General features: G+C 37.5%; 1 protein-coding gene across 5 annotated transcripts in view; it reads right to left on the bottom strand.

Moving 5' to 3' along the window:
• Window positions 1-15,431, bottom strand: part of il1rapl1a (interleukin 1 receptor accessory protein-like 1a) — a 202,291-nt gene that overhangs the window by 116,157 nt on the left and 70,703 nt on the right. Inside the window, exon 1 of one of the 5 annotated variants that reach the window (XM_083536981.1) lies at window positions 11,110-11,770. The exons of 1 other annotated variant lie outside the window; for it this stretch is intronic. In XM_083536981.1, the coding sequence (XP_083393107.1) occupies window positions 11,110-11,111 (2 nt within the window). In that variant the 5' untranslated portion in view covers window positions 11,112-11,770. Of the gene's footprint in view, window positions 1-11,109; window positions 11,771-15,431 lie in introns of those variants that run through there. 3 more of the 5 variants (XM_083536984.1, XM_083536982.1, XM_083536985.1) reach the window with 3 other exon arrangements.

Raw genomic sequence — 15,431 nt, 5'->3', positions numbered from 1 at the left:
TTCTATCACAATATTGTGCAAACAAAAGCAAACCAGTTAATACAGCTGGATGGTCAGGCAGTAAAAAATAAGGTAGTGATGCAGAATAAAATGAGAAAAGACACAAAAGAAATCCTCAAAATTAAAATGATGACACTTCTTTTTGTTTGTTTTTTTTTATCATGTACTTATTTAACTGTATAAAATTAGCACAAAAATCAGAGCTGAAAAACCTCTTTGTAACGAGTTGAACAAAATCATTACTATGGAACTTTCACCATCGGCTACTGGGATGAAATAATTTGGCACAGCCGGGAATATAATAGGGTGAAGGAATGTGTGAAAGTAGTTCGCTGTGATTCCACAGTGAAGTTCACAGAGGTTGTTCAAAGGTATACCTGAGACGAACTGAACCACTTTTTTTTTTTGCTTGTTTATTATTCTCATTGCGAGTAAAAAGGATTTGTAAGAGAATAAAAAATAAATTTGGGCAGCATTTTAACCCTTTTTTGCTTGCTAACTCGATACTCCATTTTTAGGCCATTTTCGCAGTATCCCTGGCAGAAGCAATTTCAGAAATGTTCGTGCTATTGTCCTATAAATTGTATTTGGTTGAGCGGTACAGCAGAACATACCACCGCAGCAATCACTAAATAATGGCACTAAAAGCAAGGCTGTTCTGCCACGCTGCACTAGACGCTGCTCTGCAATTTGGTGCAGAGTGGAGGTAACATTGCTGAATGATGGATACACAGTAACAGGGCTATTTGGCTCCAGCAAGGTAAATCTAACATCCGTGCTCTGGTCCAAGCGTCTCCGCCAGTCATTGTACCCCATGATGTGCAACAAGTCATTTACGGTGTAGGAGGGTTTGCTAAATGTAGAATAATGTGCCTCATAAGTCTATTTTAACTTTTGTCATGGAAATTACACAGCTATATCGCCATAGCACTTTTAGTAATGGGCACATGCTGTTATATACATTGTAAGGAATTTGTTTCATCCTGTCCACGCTGTTGTCGAATAATATTAATAATCCTGTCTGTCAGGATTTCACACAATAAGATTATATTCATAATAAGATCAAAACATTGTAGTGTAGAGCATTACAATGTTTCGTTATTCCTAACGTTAAAAAATTATAAAAAGTAAATAAATAATTAATTAAATCAAAAGATAGAAAGTGAGAAACATATAAAAGATCCCTAGACATAATGATAAGCAAATTAGTTTATTGCTAAGCAAATTGTCCAGCTTATATAATTATAATTTTAATATTTACTGATTCAGATTTAATTTAATAGAACATAATTATTCACTGTTATATCACTTGTGCAGGCAGCCTACTAGTAATCAGCAGTGGACAGCAAGGAAATATAAAAATAATTAAATTAATAATATCTACAACAATAATAATAATAATAATAATAATAATAATAATAATAATAATAATAATAATAATAATAATAATATCTTACAGCAGTACTAGTGAAATAATTATACCTTTTTTTTTTTAATAATATATCTTTTATCTTTATATCTTAAAAATAATATCTTTTTTTTTTTTAAAACATGCTCCTTCTTGCTACTTTAAAATAAATACACAAATGTCTGAAATAAGAAGCTGTCACAAGACCACAAGCGTAACACAGTTCTCATGAGAGTTTGTGAGGCGTAAATGTCTCACTGTGTGTCTGTAACAATAGAACACTAACTCCATAAAAAGGTAGGATGTGCAGGAGAATGGAACACTGATACTGATAAATGATTCAAATATAGTTCTCATAGATCAGTCGTTTTATTATTTATACTTATAATGCCTTTAAAAGCAAGTACTTGAACTCAATCAGAAATGTAGAATGTTTTTGAATAAAGTAATATTTAAGCAAGGGAATTTGTCCTTTTCTCAAGTACAGGAATAGTGTACTTTGTCCAGCACTGCAAGTAATATACTTATGTGAATGCTTTGTGAATAATTACCGCAATTTCCCTGCACCCCTGTGACACCCATATGCTGTACTGACTCATACTAATGCTGCAGTATGTGTCCTTTAACCAATCCCTAAATCTTTTACTCTACATCATGCATAATGTGTACTTTTTTGTGCTTATATATTTCTGGATTTCATAAGGCAACCTTGAATTTGAGAAAGGCTTAATGTAAATTAAACACATTAGCAGGAAGAGTGTTGAAATTATTTTTATATGACATATATTTATATTAATAACACTACATAAAAATGAAGTGGTTTAGCCAATAATATAATAGAGCCTTAGTTAACTATGTACACTCAACAAGCACTTTATTAGGAACACCTGTACACCGACAGCAGTGCAATGCATAAAATCATGCAGATGCAGACCATCGGTTTTGGGTAATCACATCAACCAGGGGAATGATGGAAAAAAATACCATGGTCTGACTGGATGGTTTGAGTATTTCTATAACTGCTGATCTCCTGGGAATTTCAGACACAACAGTCTGTAGAGCTTTCTCAGAATGGTGCAATAAAACTACATCCAGTCAGTAGCAGTTCTGAAACAACTTGTTGATGAGAGAGGAATGGGCAGACTGGTTCAGGCAGACAGAAGCTTTAGTAGCTCAGATAAGCATTCTTTACATTTTTGGTGAACAAAAAAAAAAGCCTTTTAGCAAGCACATGTCAATTCTTAAGGAGGATGGGCTACAACAGAGAAAGACCATGTCGGGTTCTACTTCTGTCAACCTTCTGTCAGAAAGATGAATCTGCAATGGGCATAAGTTCATTTCAGTGGCGGGCCATATATTTGCTATCTGGGCCTTCAGTGGGGATTTACACGACTTAATCCACCTATTAATACCACCACTATCATGTCGAAATTATAGAAACCATCAATACTATACAAAAACGCAATATAACAATTACAGAGAGCGACATTTCACATATGGAGGGTGAATATCATTTTACTAAAGCAAGAAACCCATTTAAGACTCCAAACCTCTACACTACCACCACAACTGTGCCACCTACATCATCTGGAGCAGTTCAGAATCAATATTTGTCTAATAACATGACAAAAAACATAAAAAATATAAATAAAATACAACCTACTCACCAGAGATGCATATCTCATAATTTGTACCGCTCCTCAGAGGCTGTAATCCAGTGGTACCACTCGTAGGCAATGGACTGGAAGTGGTAAACAAACCCTTTCCCCAGGCTGAGACAAGCTAGCTAGCTTCGGGGTTGGCCGACCTCTCCTCACGATGTCTAGCTTTTCTGGAAAATGTTTTTTTAAGTATGAACCAATCAATTTCTCTTCCTCCGTAGGCATAAAAAGCCTAACTCAGATGTAATCGCACTACACACGTGTTTTGCCAGTCGAACTTGGCTGTAACAGTTTCCATCTGACCCCCCAATTAGAGGACGGAAAAATGCTCATGCTATCCCAGTGCAGCGAATATGATGTCTGATTAATTAAAGAAACAGACACGTTGGTAATATTCTTAATGGTCAAAGAATAGACTTTAAAGGCCCTGGGCAGATTAGATTGACATGGCAGCACATAGAGGCTGAAATCTGATTGGACAAAAAATCTAACCTCCACATAGACGTACTGGAAGCAGTGCAGCCAAGAAAAACACTATGAAATTAAGAGAATAAACTGTTGTGAATAAATTAATACAATTTCATTAAACAAATATTGGAAATTAAGTTGCCTGACCGCCCGCCACTGATATATATATATATATATATATATCAAAATTTATGATATAGATTATTTTTATAGATCACAACATCTCATTACAAGCCTGGGCCAAGCATCTATACAGTATGTACATATCCCTAAAGGCTAAGCCAGCAAAAATACATCATTTAAATTGTCATTTAATGAGTAGTCACACAGTGAAAGTCATTTTGTTAATGGGCAGATTATGCTGTATCTAAATCCACAAACCTGATCAGGTAAAAGGGCAAAAGCCTTTTGCAATGGAAAACATTTACCCCCCCCCTCCCTAAATATAGTTTAAGCCTATTTAGTTGCTCAGTCTGCCAGCGAGATTCTTTTATCACATGGACGGAGGCATCTGTGCACAGTAGGGAAACATTTAAATTGTCATCGTTTAAATCTGCTACTTCTTTCCACAGACGTATTTCAACAGACTTACATTTAAAAAAGTTTAAATGATTAAAGAAGCCACTAATAACTTGTGATGCTGCAGGAATAGCCTGCAATCATATTACTGTCTTGTTCGCTTTGCTTCGGAATGACAGCCACTTCACAGTTCATTTTCTAGACTAGGCTATCTCTCTTATCACCCAGTTTGGAGCATCTGCACAGCTACAAATGAAGGCAAGGGCAAATGTGTTTATGTTGCACGTGTCAGATGGCTAAGTGGGTTTGCAAATAGTAAAAATGACATTCTGCACATTGAAAGTTCCTAGGAGTATTGAATGCGACATCCTTTAGGACACTGCACATTGATCAATTCAGTCCTCAACACCTTTAGGGATTGGAGTTAGGCCTATGCAACTAAGAAAGCAATAAAAATCCACCAGATCACAGTATGAACATAACACGTTACGAATGGGCACTATTCATTCCAAGCAAATTAAAAAAGAAAAAAGAAAAGGAAAATGATGCTGGCTATTAAAAACTGGGCACCAACAACCTCAAACATGACCATTAGGGAATCCCAAATCTTCTTTGCAAACCCACTGTGAATCCTAACACCTTGCTTATTAGAGAACAGCAGGCACTCAAAACAACAGGCAATTCTACGCAATTCTCCAACTTATAATGACCAACAATGTTGTGTGCACCTCCACAATGTCATATCTATAATACAAAAGGGCAAAAAAATATATATATATTTTTAACTATTGTTTTTGTCTTAGTTCAAGAACCACTTTTAACACCCAGTATAATAACGATTTCCTTTAAATATGGTAAAGTAGCTAGAAATAATGGTAGATGGTAATGGTAGAGTTGTTAGAATTAAAAGAACTAAGCAAATACAAATGTATAGATAAAAGTATTTATTGTTTTTATTAGGAGAAAATCTAGATCTAAATTGTGAAAGCATCCATTTGTCTTTGTGGTAGAAGACTGGTGTAAGATCCAGGCTTACTCTATAACTGCTTCACCATACAAGTGCATGTGTTTAATAAAGCATTCATTAAGGTCCCATTTTAAATCAGAGGTCATCAAAAACAATAATTTAGGCTACACAGTAGTGCGGTAGAGCAGCATTTGCTCCAAAATTCCTGGTTGACTGGGAGTCGGGAAAGTAAAACTTGCTTTATGGTAGAAAGAATGATAAACTGTCAATCACAGCAACAAGAGCCAATCATGGCATCTGTCAGCTCGTGTATGCGAATAAAAAGGTTAAATAGCACTTTGTTTGGAAAAATGTGGCTTTGCATGTCTTGGATAAAGCATGTGTTAACTCTCACCTTCCCTGGGTTGGTAATTGTCATGTGATAGGTGACAGCTGGCTGGTGAATGGGAATTGGCAAGGTTTAGGCATTTCATGAAACAATTGTTTGTTTTTTTTCCACAGATTTAATTGTCCATAGTGGGAAAACTGTAATGAAGCATAATTATTACTGACAGGCTATGTCACAGCCGTAACGCTCTGTATCCATAATTCATGGTGGATCTGGAGCCTCTAGACCTGTAAGACAGGAAAAGACACTGAAAGGGAAAACAGTTCAACACAAGGCAACACACACACACACACACACACACACACACACACATGAATTTCCATCTATAGACAATTTATCTAGGCCGCCTAAATCAAATGTATGTCTTGAGATACGTTTGTTCAACTCCACACACACACACAAGATCCCAAGCTCAGCTTTATGCCGAATAGCATGGAACTGTGAAGCAGCAGCATACAGCATTTTCTCTGCTGCACCAACATGCCACCCCATACCCATTAATATGCACATTCATGAATATCTCACTTTTAAAAATTAGTCTGCATTCTGCCTGTGACCAAACACACTCACTGTCACAATGATGCTAATTAGTGTTCGCACAGAACCTGTCAGTGAGCATAGAGAAATAGCACACGTCAGTATTTCAACTCCTAAGCTGAATTGTCAAAATAGAGGCATGTTTCACATATTTTACGCTTATGACCGTGACCTACTCTATGTTTCACGATCTCTTTAGCAAAAAATTTGTTGTTTCATACAGAAATTCTAACATCTCTGAAAATGATAAAAATATTATACAATGGCTTACCGTGGGCTCACCACCTGCAGGAGGGACCGTAAGGGACGGTGCTGTGAGGATTGGGCAGCAGTCGAAGGCGGGGGCCTGCTTAGACTGCTGCCCCCGCGACCCGGATTACGGATAAGCGGGTGAAAATGAATGAATGAATGAATTATACAATGGAACGTCAATTCAATGAAATATTCGATGGCATTAAAATACATTTAAAAATAGTATAAATGAATGATTCGTTCACAAACCTGCTTTTTATTTTTTTATTTTTTTATGTCTGTCAAGCATTCTAAATGTAGATGTCAGTGGTAAGACTTTGAATACATAGTGCAGAAACTGCTCTTTTTCTATTCGATCTGCTTCCTGTTTATTAACAGGTTCTGATGTATTCTTTTGTGGTTTTAAAATATTTGTAGTGGATTCCAGATTATAAACCTGAGAGAAATTTGCCAAATTGGCAAATTAAGATGATTATTACTGTTTTAATCCAAGCTGTTCTCTCTCTCTCTCTCTCTCTCTCTCTCTCTCTCTCTCTCTCTCTCTCTCTCTCTCTCTCTTTCGCAATTGACAGCTAAATTCACCCACAAAATATGATCCGTTTTATTGGAACACATTTTATACTGTGCAAATTATTCATACAAGCATCATCCAGACGTAAATTAAGGTATTAGAAATTTCAAGAATCAAAATGGTCTCTAAAGGTTGAACAACCACATTCTGTAGCACAATACAGTATAAATAACTATGACAGTACCTACTTATGTATCTTCCAAACTTTAAAAGGCCACTAGCAGATATCTTGAAGTTGACACATCAAACCACTATACTAGTGGATCAAAAATACTGGATGTTAATGCTTAATTATTGGATTATATATATTTTCATGGTTAAATATGTTTGTAGTTCCCGTATTAGTATGAGTTTCCTCCCAAATCTCATAAGCATGAATGGAGGTGGACTGGCTAAACTAAATTAAAGTAAAATTGAGAAGGTGTGAATGTGTGTATTTACATTTGAGTGTATTGTTTCTCAACCAGGGTATGTTCCCGCCTCACACTGAGTGGCCTAGTAAACAGAATCTATCACAACCTTGGTCAGGATAAAGCGGTCACTGCAAGTAAGAGTAAAACCCCTCCTTGAAACGGACATCAAGAGCACATCTGGATGCGCTTGCAATGATTTTACTTTTTAATTGGCTGTAAAATGGTCTAATTGTGTAAATCAAAATCCGATTGTAAGGCTTTGTCAAACAATTCGTCTAAACACTTGTATGTTCAAATAATAACAGCTTGTGACTGACTGGTTGATTATGACCCATCTGAGATTATATTTCCGTTCAATTTAACTCCTAGGAAAAACCATTAAATTACAATCCTGTTTTGGATTGCAACATAACACAATCTGAATAGCTAAACGGCCTTCTCCCTTTTCGTTTTCACATCCAGTGTGTGCCAAATGGTGGATGAGAAAGCAATCGAGATTATGCAGACAGACCCAGATATATGGAAATAAACGGAAAATCTATATTAATGCGCTCATTTCCATTCACGTAAAAAAAATCTCGGGTCAGCAGGGAGGAAAGAAAAATGTGTTCATGTGAAGAGCATAGGTTGCAGACACATCACTCAGCGCTTTATAGTCTTACTGACACCAAAAATAGGTGCCATTTTTTGTTAGTGGAAGTCACTGTTCGGAGATTAAGAAGACAAATTGCTGTCCTTTGCGATAGTGGGTTCGGATGCAGCCTCGGATTCCTGCAGTGTTTGTGTGGCAGTTAATCCGGGTTAGATGTTTTCCTGATTTATTGCTAAAGGTTTAGATGTAATGGTGATGCAATGGCCTTTGACTTACCACCGACCTGGAAAGACTATGGTTTTATTTTTCGGGCTGATACAAGCTGACAGAATGCTGACTGGCACTATTCCGCCATACTGAGAGTTCAGGAAGATTTAAGAAGGTATTACGCATTTCCAGGGATTTTGCAGCATCTGGCACAGTCCTTGATAATAGAAGATAAACGTCTAGGAAAGAAAAGTTTGTTGCTTGCATGATCATTCATCGCCATGTGCTCGCTGCTGTTCTGGCTGTGTTTTTTTTATTTTATTTAAGAACAATTTTTAACCTAATGAATGACTCCTGTTCCTGTGCAGGCCTTAAACAGCATTGAGACTATAATAAGAGGGGGAAAAAAATCTCCAAAAGATGAGGCAGAGTTGCGGCAGTAAAACGCCTCATAGCAACAACAAGTCCCTGTATGACACACTATATAAGATTAAGCATCACAGACCTTAATAGTACACTGAGGTATTTTTCTGTCATTCTGGGAGACTGTTCTCAGAATTTACTAGAATATTCTATGTTAAACCAAAAAACAGACGTCAGAACCTAAAACGCAAACGATTCAACAAACAGTGACTGTTCCAAGAGCCAAGTTAAATCTTGCACCATAGGCTTATCTTCTGACTTGCATTAATTCCAGTAGTACATTTATTTACTTACATAGAAATAAAAACGAGGAAACAGAAATTCTTCTTCAGCAACAAAAAAAAACAGAAATACTACACAATTTTTTTTGGTTTCAATACATTTTTCTGTAAAGCTGCAGCCACCTGCCGAGAAGTATTAACCAGTTTTCAGGTTACAACTAACTTAAGTTCATCTAATATCACTTCTTACTTATATAATTCCTTACACAAATAGTAAACATGGCCGATTGACCATGTTAACAGAACTCGTCTCTGCCTTCTGTGATGAAACATTTCTGAGTATATACTCCGCATCTTGAGTGCTGTTGAATGGCCAATTTCCAAATGAGCCGGTAGCAACATGAGTCACACGAACAGCACCGTGGGAGTGAATGCCTTCTTTACTGCAAGCAATCTCAACAACCCGGTGGGGGGTGGGGAGCCATTTTCCTTGTCTGAGTGACACTTCCGGTAAGAGGAGTCAATTATGCTGTCCAAACCAATTCCCCAAAGTTTCAATCTAATCCTCTTGGCTCTGGGTTTTATGAACTATCAGGACATCTCCTGCCCTTAAAAATGGGGTGCCCACGTGGATTCCAAGACACATGACTCGTTTTTACCCTGATAGGCAGCATAGTGCTGATAGTGTTGTGGTAGGGGTGAGTTTATTAGTGTGTGTGTGTGTGTGTGTGTGTGTGTGTGTGTGTGTGTGTGTGTGTGTGTATGTATGTATATATATATATATATATATATATATATATATCACTATTAACGTTAATAACGTTTTATATAACTCACTAATTTGTCCATAAATATATATTAGGGCTGTCAAAATGTATTTAAAATAATAATAAATAAATATAAAAAAGAGCAAAAACGCAACACACATTTTTTCACAAAGTCCATTCTTCACTCAGATATAAAAAAAAAAATTATAAACTCCACCGAATTTTTTTTTTAATCGTTCAACATTTGTTTTACTGATGCGCCAAGTCTCAAATCAAGCACCAAAATTCACCATGATGCGCACATCCGACATTTAAAACCATCCGTGTGGAAACACATCATACATTTTCGTTTGGTGTTCTGATAATTTGCGTAATTTTAAACACTATAGTTATTTTAAAACATTTACAAGAATACTTTGTCTTCATGCTCTATGTTGAGTTTGGCTTCAGTAATAATAAACATACATTTGTCCATATTTGTCCATGACCATGTTGATTAGAGTATTGAAAACGTAAAAATTTTTATTTATGTACATTTAGAACAGATAAAAATGTGCGGTTAAATTGTGATTAAACCCATAATTATCATGAGTTAAGTCTTGTTTACTCACAACTTACTGCATACTTTTATCTGTTTTATCTGTTTGCAGGTAAATGTTTCAATAGATTATATATATATATATATATATATATATATATATATATATATATATATATATATATATATATATATATATATATATATACACACTAATGCACATTAGTGAAGGCAGAATCTGGATTCGTCATCATCTATCATTAACATGAATCGTTTTCTCTACAGCAATACAGCCAGTTTTTTCCTCCCCAGAGCTTAACGATCCTCCATTCTGCATTTATAATGCGCTTATTAACATTTAATAACACCTAATAACATGGGTGAACTCACTAATTTGTCCAAATAAAGATACTATGATTAAAAAGAGGCAGGGGAAATCATGTTATTTGTTGCTCTCTTTATCTTTGAGTAAAGACAGAGACTGCAGTGTGTGTGTGTGTGTGTGTGTGTGTGTGTGTGTGTGTGTGTGTGTGTGTGTGTGTGTGTGTGTGTGTGTGTGTGTGTGTGAGTTTGAGTGTGTGTTGGGGGGCTTGTGCCATCCCAGCGGGTCCAACTCTTCTGACTGGCATCCTCGCATCTCACACCCCCGGAGCCCAGAGTCGCTTTTTTAATACACACATACAAAGCCGCATTTCACATCCTTGCGCGTCTTGTCATTGCGCGCAACCAAACACACACACACGCATCCCAGCATGCAGGAACACCCGGCTTTCTTTGTTCCCCAAATTGTCACGTTGGCTGGGAAGCGACTCTCTGGATCCACATCGCAATCGGATTTGTAGGAATGCAGTCAACAGTTCTGCGGCGATGCTGCGCTTATTATTACCCACCCTCATATTCACATCCTGCAACCTCCTAACGCCCACGTTACCACGCACTCAAAACCACAACCCCGGTACAGATACCATCCAGTGGGGTTTATATACGAGACAAATCCCTGCAAATGCTGTAGGGTACTTATGGCACTTGTTTTACGCACAGGAGTCGGATGTGCTCGCCCACGCTGCATCACCTCCGCACAAGGCTGCACTTCAAACTTTGTCACACACACACATATAGAGACGAGCGCCCGCGCGCACTCTCTCTCTCACACACACACACACACACACACACGTACATTTCGGCTTACCGTCGGCTCTTCTGCCCCCAAACCGGTGCGCCACCCGCGGCTCACTTGCTGTAAGACTCGGCGACAGAGCTGCGGAGCATCACGGCAAATTGTTCCTCGTGTAACCGGAGAACTCGAGACGGAAAATCAGCCATCCAGACGCAGAGCCGCGCTTCCGAGCGAGTTCATTCCAACGCAAAACCAAAGCCGATCACGAAGAAAAACGTGTTGTCTTTTGAATGGAAACGTCTTGGCGTGTAAAGATGCCGGAGACTTTAACACAGATCCCCACACACATACACGCACACACACGAGAGACACACAGAGAGAGAGAGAGAGAGAGAGAGAGAGAGAGAGAGAGAGAGAGAGAGAGAGAGAGAGAGAGAGAGCGAGAGCGAGAGAGAGAGAGAGAGAAGTAAGGCTGGTTGGTAATTGTATAACGGCGACGCGTTCTCTCCCAGCTGACCGCCAGTTAGTTTGGTAAAAGGCGATCCGGGTTGTCCCGGGTGCAAAAAAAGAAGAAGGAGATGTCACGGGATAGATGCGGTATCCGGAGGCGAAGAGCTCATGCCGGGGTTTCTTTCTCTTTTTTTCCTCTTGCGAGCTGCGACGCGTGCCGTGCGCGCACACTGCTGCCGCTCTGATGGAGCTACAGATGGAGAGCTCTCTCTCTCTCTCTCTCTCTCTCTCTCTCTCTCTCTCTCTCTCTCTATCTCTCTTCACCCCTTCCATTGGTCCTGAAGTAAGCACACGACGCACACTCACTAAAGCGTGTGGAGAAACATCACTCCAACCCAACAGACCTTCAGCAGATCATAACCCATCTGCGCTCCTATTCATTTCAGACACTTTACAAAGCTATGCTTGGCCGAAAATTGGCCCGAATGACGAGTAAAATTTTATAGAAGATCTCGACATAGGAGAAGGTTGCTGACTAGGATTAAGTGGAGTCACAATTAAGTCTTGAGAAGGTCAATGGCAAGTCAGACGGCGTCCGAATGAATCAACAGTCTACAAAGTAAAGATTATACGACCACAAACATAAAATCTTTTTTTTGTTTGTTTTGTTTTGTTTTGTTTATTTATTTATTTTTCAGATTTATCAGGTTCCTTTGTGTGTTGCACCATGGAACAGGTTATGTTTTCTAGATAAATGGAATTGCAGGTTGTCAAACTTATGTTAAAAATAAAAAATAAAGCAACTAAACTACACACTTAGGCCATGCCTGAGACAAATCCAGAAACAAACCACTTATACAGTAGGTGAGAGAAAATCTGAAGTCAATACAGAAAATGGCTGGGCACTGAATAATATTTTGGGCTACTGTTTGAACCGCCATGATTTCAGTACAACAGTACAACCAAATGATCACAACTACTAACCCTTTACTCTCAACTTCTTCATTGTATGACTGCAAGTTGCTCTGGATAATGGTGTCTGCCATGATGGCTAAAATGTAAATGACCTCGATTCCAACAGCATTCACTAGTAGAAGGTCAAAGAAATCACTCTGTACCATAATTAGTTTTTTTTAAATATGTCTTCCATAATTCCAGTGCATTTTTGCTTTCACGGGCACATCATTAAAAAATTCTTAAGTCATAAGTTAAAAATGGCCAAGTTCTGTTAACGTTCAGTGCTAGACATTTTTTATTACAATCACAACCAATACATTGTACGCCATATATTTGACAACAACATACTGTAGAATGACACTACAAATCCTGCTTTAAATGGTTATGTTTGTGCGACCCCATATCCTGCACAAATTCGGCTATCGCAGACTGATTGATTTTCTTTAATAATAGGTCCAGAATTGTCTTCATGCCTGACATGGAGAACTCAATGTCACACTTTTTCAATAGTATTTTGCCAAGAGTTTATTGGGTTCAGATTGTAAAGTGTGGCAAGTAAAATCTTGACAGCTGCAATTACCCAGTCTAAAACTGGCTTTCAATGATATTAAATCTGTATTTATATTCAGAATGACTTGCATTCCTAGAAAAAGGCAGGTGTACTGATGTAAAGCACTTCGACATAAGTACATCATACAGCATAAATAAAAAAAGAAAGCATTTTGAATATTGCACATCATCCGGCTTCATATTCAGTACCTTCGCAGTTGGTCTGGGTCAAGCCTCCTCTTATAACAAATCTCTATACCATATTTAAAGATTTATATTTAGACTGTATAAAAAGTTATTTAGACTTATTTATGAAAAATAAATTGTTGATTAGTCCTTAATTAATGCTTCAAAGAGCAGGGGGAATGTATTTATCTTTTATTTATTACTACTATTATACAATATCATGTCCTATTCAAAATGAACCTTTCAGAATCACTAGAATAATGATACTAGGAAAGTGATAGCTCAGCAAATAATGCTATTTTCCATTGTCTAGAAGGTCATGAGTTCCAGTCTCAACCCTGCCAGCTTTTGTGTAAGACACCCACCTCTCAACTGTTCAGCTAAATCAAAGGATTGGATTTCAGCCCCCAGTGTGAGCTACTTTGGATAAAAAAAGCATCTGTCAAATATGTAAATTAGACGAATTACATTGAAAGATCTGAATCCAGTTAGTGACGTTTACTTTTGTTTCTGTGAAAGAAGTGGCTGGTTAATTGATGTGACTGTTTAACTGTTGCCACTCGTCTGTATTAAACACAGCGTATGAAAATTTTGAGACCCAACAAGCATGAAGGACTTGGTTATATTTGCAAAAATAAACATATCCCTTGGTACTTGCATAAATATACTTACAAATTAGCAAATCATGTGGCAACAGAGTAATGTATAAAATCATGCAGATGCAGAACTGTGAGTTCATTGGGTTCAGTGAGTTGCTGCTAGATGAGATGGTTTGAGCATTTCCAAAACTCAAGAATTTTCACCAGTGCTTGGCAGTTGAAGACTGGAAAAAAGTCAAGGCAACAGTTTTTCAATGTTCAACTCACTGAAGTCCGCTATAGCCTCAGATTCCTATTCTTGGCTGACGTATTGAACTTGATGTGACGTGGTTTTCCACCTCATGCTTGTGAATTCTGAGAGTGAGTTGTGCTTTTCCGCTTACCACTGTTGTAGAAAGTACTAGAGGTATTTTTACACAGATCTTCCTAAATCTATATACTATTTGTCTGCAGATCTACAGTTCCTGTAAGCCTGAAACCAGCCCATTGCCAGCCACCACACACCGGTTTAAGTCACATTTTAATTAAAGCAGTTGATTAAAAAAAATACAAAATGGCATGGATTCTTTAGGTGTATACTAATATAAGTATTCAGGGACTGTAAACAAACATGCAAAAGGAGTTTTCTTTTGTCATTTAGTTTATTTCCTATTGTTTTAGAATCATACACTAAAGACATGAACATAATGAAAGAACTCCTACATGATTACTGTATGCAGTCAGCACACACAGCACTGTACAAACCAAACTACTTTAGTTTTTCTTATGCAGCTTTGCATAATCTTAAATTTTCACAACCAGCTTCATGAGGGAGCTTTACCCAGGAGGTATCTCGTAAAGCTGCCAAATAGGTCGCTTCACTTCTCCTGTGCTTCTAATTGAGCACTGGGTTTGGCAAAGAAAAATCTCATTTCATAAACCTAGCAGTTTTTTAAGTCAAAACTGACTTAGATGAAATAATGGAGATTTGTCTTTGAATTTTAAAATATATATCAATAAATATATACACTATATGGACAAATGTTTTGGGACTCCTGAATTATCCAGCTATATGCTGTTCCTACTACAAAATTGGAGGCACACAATTTTATAGGTCTTTGGGTGCAGTAAAATAGCATTTTTTCTTCATTTGAACTAGGAGACCCAAACCTGTTCTAGCATGATAATTCCCCTGTGCACACAGATATGAAGATTTGGTGTACATGAGTTGGATTAGAAGATCTTAAATGGCCTGCTATAAAGCTCTGATCTCAACCCTACTGAACACCTTTGAGATCATTTGGAACACTCTACCCCAGGCCTCCTCACCTCACCTACATCAGTACCTGATGTTACTAACAACCTTGTGGTTGAATTAGCACAAATGTCCACAAGCACCCTCTAAAATCTAGTGAAGCATCTTTCCAGAAGGACTGAGGTTATAATAGCAGTAAATTAAGAACTACATGTGAAATGGGATGTTCACAAAGCACATACAAACCTTATGGTCAGGTGTCCAAAAAACCTTTGTCTATATAGTGTATTTTTAATTAGAGATTAAAAATGTTTTTTTTAATTTGATCTACAAACATTCATTGTTGAGTGAATTCTATCCCAGTTTAAAGAAACTCTCTACTAACTATATATTTCAATATTACCAGC

This window comes from Silurus aristotelis, assembly GCF_946808225.1.
Source record: "Silurus aristotelis genome assembly, chromosome: 3".
In the NCBI taxonomy this organism is placed as follows: domain Eukaryota; kingdom Metazoa; phylum Chordata; class Actinopteri; order Siluriformes; family Siluridae; genus Silurus; species Silurus aristotelis.
Note: the sequence above shows the minus strand (reverse complement) of the source record. Positions and strands in the feature narration are given on the sequence as shown.